This window comes from Carlito syrichta, unplaced genomic scaffold (genome assembly GCF_000164805.1).
Source record: "Carlito syrichta isolate Samal-C Ts95f unplaced genomic scaffold, Tarsius_syrichta-2.0.1 Scaffold308224, whole genome shotgun sequence".
Lineage (NCBI taxonomy): Eukaryota > Metazoa > Chordata > Mammalia > Primates > Tarsiidae > Carlito > Carlito syrichta.
Window position 1 is genome coordinate 178743 of NW_007252320.1, and position 6000 is coordinate 184742.

Here is a 6000-nt window from a genome sequence, read left to right on the forward strand (position 1 = left end):
TCAGATCCCTGCCATTGTCCCCAGGCAGGGAAATAACAGCTTGAGTTTTATATTCCCCCCCACCCCGTTTCCCTGCTTGCCACTGTTCTTCCTTAAAAGGAGCTAAATTACTTACATAAGGAGGAGTTGTACTCGACATAAATAAATGCACTGGTTCTAGCTTATGTTTCTGTTTTAGATGTAGCGCAGTCATGAAAGCAATATAGGATCCCATACTAAATTCAGGAAAGAAAAACACATGATCATAGCTCTTTAGCAAAACTCGTGATCAAAAGTCAGTGGGAACATGTATCATAAACACAGAGATAATCGTGTCACAGTCAAAAGAAAAGTATAGGATAGTTGATTAATAACTCTAACTGATTTGTGAAAGGCATATTTTCAATGATGTATATAGCATTAAAAGTGTTTCAAGCTGGGCATGGTGGCTCACACTTATAATCCCAACACTTTGGGAGATGGAGGTGAGAGGATCGCCTGAGCCCAGGGGTTCGAGACCAGCCTGGGCAACTTGGCGATGCCTCATCTCTACAATAAATCAAAAAATTAACCGGATGTGGTGGCATGTGCCTGTAATCCCAGCTACCCAGGATGCTGAGGTGGAATGATTGCCTGAGCCCAGCAGGTCAAGGCTGCGGTGAGCTGTGGTTGTGCCACTGCACTCCAACCTGGGTGACAGAGTGAGACTCCAACTAAAAAAAAAAAAAAGTGTCTCAAAGACAACCTAGATGCTTCAATCTAAGATTTAGTACAAATTTCCACAAATTTCCACAGTGTCTTGAAGTTAATTTAAATTTCCTTTTCTTCCTTATAGATGTGTATCACTATGCCTTTGATAGTATATATAACCAGTTCTCAAAGTGTGATAGGGGACCCCTAGGAATTTCTGAGACCAGAACAGGCGGTCCATGAGGGCAGTTATGTTCAGTATAAATACTAAACAGTTATATGCCTGTTTTTTTGTTTTTGTTTTTGTTTTTACCTCTTCTCTTTCTGGAGTTTTCCAGAGGCTGCTTGTCGTGGAATATTGCAATAATTTGAATGCAGAGACAGGAATAAGAATTCAGCTGTCTTCTATTATGCCAGACATTCAAAAGATTTGCAAGAGTATAAAATAATGCCACTTTTCTCATTACATATTTTTGGGAACACATAATCTTTTATAAAAATATATTATTTACGTCAACATATGATGGGCTTATTAATGTTATCTTTAGATAAGTAAGTAAACATCTTTAACATTTCTTAGTTTTACTTATTTCCTTATTTGATGGTACATATTGACAGACATCTTACACATAAACAAAAGCTCTTTGAGGGCCTCAATGCATCTTAAAAGTATAAAGAGATACTGAGACCAAAAAGTTTGTGAACTGCCATAGATATTACGTCAGTAAATTTTGTGGCCAAACTGTTAGTGCATAGTCATTGGTAAATAGTAAATGTATATATCTTATGAAAGAAAGGACACTCCGTTCCACCTTCATTGCTGATGGAATATAACGTGCAAGTAATTTGGAAATACATATCAAGAACTTTGACAATGTGCATATCATTTAACATGAATTCTGGGAATTTATCCTAAGAACTGGATAAGCGATTGAAATTAAATTTTCTATAATAGTGTTCATTGAAGTATTGTTTGTGACATAAAATGATAGAAATAACTCATATCCATCAAAGGAGGTTAATAAAACAAAACACGAAGCATCATATACTTACAGGTCATGAAGGATGCTCAGAGTAAAGTTAGGTAGAAAAAAAGCCATGAAAAGATTTATAACATACTAGGGAACCACATCAGACTCTTAAACATTGTCATCTGAGTGGTAGGATGGTGGGTACTTTTGGTTTTTCAATTTTTGCTTGACCATATTTATAAATATAAAGTAGCCAAAACTTATTGAGTCCTTATATACTAGTTTATTTAAGACTATTTTTCATTTAATCCTCACAAGTAAGAACTATTATTATTCCAGCTCTTTAATTAATTAATTAACTATTATTATTATTTTGAGTTGGAGTCTCACTCTATCACCCGCGCTGGAATACAGTGGCACGATCATAGGTCACCACAGCCTCAACCTCCTGGCACAGGCGATCCTTCCACCTCAGCCTCCTGAGTGACTGGGATTACAGTTGCATGACACCATGCACAGCTAATTTTTTTATTTTATTTTTTTCTGTAGAGACAAAGTCTAACTGTGTTGCCTAGGCTGGTCTTGAATTCCTGGGGGCAGGTGATCCTCCTGCCTCAGCTTCCCAAAGTACTGGGATTATAGGCATGAGCCACCCTGCCTGGCCTATTTTAGCTTTGTAGAAGAGGAAACTAATTCAGAAGCCTAAGGAATTTGCCCAAGGTCACACAGCTGCTAAGAGGCTGTCAGAACCCTAGGGTCTGTGACCTACCCTCAGAATTGTACAACCTAGCTTAAGAAACATATACTATTGGCCAGGCATGGTGGCTCATGCTTATAATCCTAATGCTTTGGGAGACTGAGGTAGGAGCACTGCTTGAGGCCAAAAGTTCAATACTAGTCTCAGTAACATAGTGAGACCCTCATCTCTACAAAAACTAAAAATTAGCCAGGCATGGTGATGTGCACTCCTAATCCCAACTACTCAGAAGGCTGAGGTGGGAGGATCACTTGAGCCCAGGCTGCAGTGAGCTATGATCATACCACTGTACTCCAGCCTGGGCAACAGAGCAAGACCCTGTCTTACAGAAAAAAAGAAAGAAAATGGGGGGGGGGGGGAAAGAGAAACATATACTATACTTGTTAATTTTAAAAATAAGTGGAATATAAATTGCTGTTAAAATCTTGATTTTACAAGTGTTAGCTTTTTGCCTAAAAGGAAAAAAGTTATAATTACTATACAAATTAGCAAACCTTAAGAACTGTGATTGGTCATAATTGCCCTACATACTGTTTAACCAGTGCAAAAGGCAGGCATCTCACACAAAGAGCAACATAAAGAACAACATTAGCCGGGCTCGGTGGCTCAGCCTGTAATCCCGCGCTTTTGGGAGGCTGAGGCGAGTGGATTGCCTGAGCCTGCGGGTTCGAGACCCGCCTGGGCGGCGAGACCTCATCTCTACAATAAATCAAAAAATCAGCCGGGCGTGGTAGCGCAGGCCTGTCATTCCGGCTACTAGGAAGGCTGAGGCGGAAGGATCGCCGGAGCCCAGCAGGTCGAGGCTGCGGTGGCCGGGAGCGGCCACTGCACTCCAGTCTCGGAGGCAGAGTGAGACTCCAACTCAAAAAAAAAAAAAAGAACAACATTAACCACTTGTGAGTTAACAACATTAAGACTTATGATTGAAGAACTGCCCTACTCCCATGCCTCTTAAAACAGATTTCAAATACCTGTGGCCAAAAAATGCAAATGGTTTATCCTGGATGACTGGCATCATAGCACAAACAATTTCATCAGCTACCTGGTAGATGTCATTTGCAAAAGGTTCTTCAGCTCGGCTTTCTCTTCCAGCAAGCCTTATGGAGTACACTGGAGATTGAGAAACACAAGTTAGTATGTACAGACGTGAATGAGTCCTGCAATGTTGTAAAATGGCTTACATTTACATGATGTGAACAATTTCAAAGAAAAGAATAATAATGATTAAGTCTAGTAAGGTAAAAGTTTTAGAATTTGCTGAGAAGAAAAGCAAGAGCATAAATACAGCAGACTAAAATATCTGGAAAATAGCTTCTAACTACAAAATACTTAGAAATGCTAGAAGAAACACAAATGTAATTAGATGCATGGTCTAGCTCACCATAAAGGGAATAGCTAGAAGAAAAAAACAGGAGGGAACTAAAATTTCCAGGGAGGATAATGGGTTAATGAAACAGTTACCCTGACAGTCATTGCTTATATCAGGGAAAGAAAACCGCAGATATCAGGGGTGACCTAGAGGATCAGAAGACAAGGCATTGGAATGCCTTAACTCTGAGAGTGAGAACTGGGATCTTTACATAAAGCCAGGAAACTCTAAGCTCTAAGCCCTCTTTGAAAAGGTAGCCTAGAAAAAAAAAATTCTCTCTATATGTATGTATATATTCATATTCTAATGGCAAGAGAGAAAATAAGAACTTTCTGGTTTTGCCTTGGTTCTGGGTGTGGGGAAAGTCTGTCCTTAGATTTTGAAAAATCAAAGTCTCCCATTTGTGCAAATTTGAAATGTATTTATATTATCTGAGTAGTCTGAGGAAAATGAAGCCAAAACAATAAAATAACTCAAAGTGGTCATTGGTTGTTAGCATCCCAGAATGCCTCACAGAAACAATGACCTGTCATATCCTCATACATGACACCAGCCTCTCCCAAACAGCAGCTTTCTAGAGCAAAGTCTAGCACAATTTAAAGGAATGTAACAAAATCTAGCCCCTGACAGTGTAAATTCACAATGTATCTAATCAAAACTAGCAACTGATCAGAACTCACCAGACATTAAAAAAAAAAGTTAGAAGATGTGACCCATAACTAGGGTTGATGGGAAGAGTCAAACATGAGAAACAGACAAGAAATAACAAATGATGGCGCCAGCAGACAAGAACCTTAAGCAGCTATTGTAAATACAAATATGCTCAATAATGCCAACAGAAACAGGAACATGATCAGTAACTAAGGATTGTTAACAGATTGAAACAGAGTCTGTAGAGATGTAAAATATAAGAGTATCTGAATTTTTAAAATATATAACAGAGGGGCTTAACAGCAGATTAAGCATAAAGAAAAGATCCGTGAATTTAAACATATAAAAAAGGCAACTATATTCTGTGATGTGGAAGCAGAACTTTTCAAAAAGAAATTATACAAAATGAAGCATAGAAGGAAGATGACAAAATAAATGTACAGATGATGAGTATCCTATGGTACGATACAAATCAGTCAAACGTAAGTGTAATTGGAGTCTCAGAACGAGGGTAGGGAAGAGGAAAACAGGAAAATAGTTGAGGCTGGGTGCCGTATCTCATGCCTATGATCTCACCACTTTGGAAAGCCGAGTTGAGTTCATTGCTTGAGCCCAGGATTTCAAGACTACCCTGCCTCGGCAACACAGCGAGATCTTGTCTCTACAAAAATATCAACAAATGAGTTGGGTGTGGTGGCATGTGCCTGTTGTCCCATCTACTTGGGAGGCTGAGGCAGAAAAATCATTTGAACTGCCTAGGAGGTCAAGGCTACAAGGTGCTATGATCATGCCACTGTACTCCAGCCTGGGCAACAGAGTGAAACTCCAACTCGGGGGGGAAAAAAAAAGCATAGAGACATTTGAAAAATAGTGGCTGAATGTTTCCAAATGTGATGAAAATGATAAAGTCACAGATCCAAGAATCTCAAAGAAACCCAAGCAGAATAAAAAATGAAGCCTCACCATGGTATGTCAATCAAACTGCTAAAAACACATGATAAAAAAGAATAATCTTAAAAAGAAGTAAGCCGGGCTCAGTGGCTCAGTCTGTAATCCTGCACTTTGGGAGGGTGAGGCGAGTGAATTGCCTGAGTCCAAGGGTTTGAGACCCACCTGGGCAATTTGGCGAGACCTCATCTCTACACTACATAAAAACAAATTAGCGGGACATGGTAGCGCGAGCCTGTAGTTCCGGCTACTCGGAAGGCTGAGGCGGAAGGATCGCTGGAGCCCAGCAGGTCGAGGCTGCGGTGGCCAGGAGCAGCCACTGCACTCCAGTCTGGGCGACAGAGTGAGACTCCAACTCAAAAAAAAAAAAAAAAAGAAGTTAAAGAAAAGACACAGAGAGAGATGCAAAGGTAAGAATGATAGCAGATTTCTTGTTAGAAATTGTGTAAGCCAGAGGACAATCCTGAGATATGGGGGAGAGGAACAACTATCAACCTGGAATTCTACACACTGTGACAATATTTTTCTTTCTTTTTTCCCAAGGCGCGGGATTACAGGCTGAGCCACCAAGCCTAGCTGACAATATCTTTCAAAAGTGGAAAGTCAAGGCTTTTTTTTTTTTTTTTTTTTTTTTG

The 6000-nt window shown here is 39.7% G+C and overlaps 1 protein-coding gene across 1 annotated transcript in view; it reads right to left on the bottom strand.

The window, feature by feature from the left end:
- Window positions 1-6000, bottom strand: part of OLAH (oleoyl-ACP hydrolase) — a 36318-nt gene that overhangs the window by 10520 nt on the left and 19798 nt on the right. Inside the window, exons 3-4 of the mRNA XM_008065310.1 lie at window positions 3369-3507; window positions 116-215 (exon numbers count right to left, since the gene is read on the bottom strand). Coding sequence (XP_008063501.1) covers window positions 116-215; window positions 3369-3507 — 239 coding nt within the window. The remainder of the gene's footprint in view (window positions 1-115; window positions 216-3368; window positions 3508-6000) is intronic.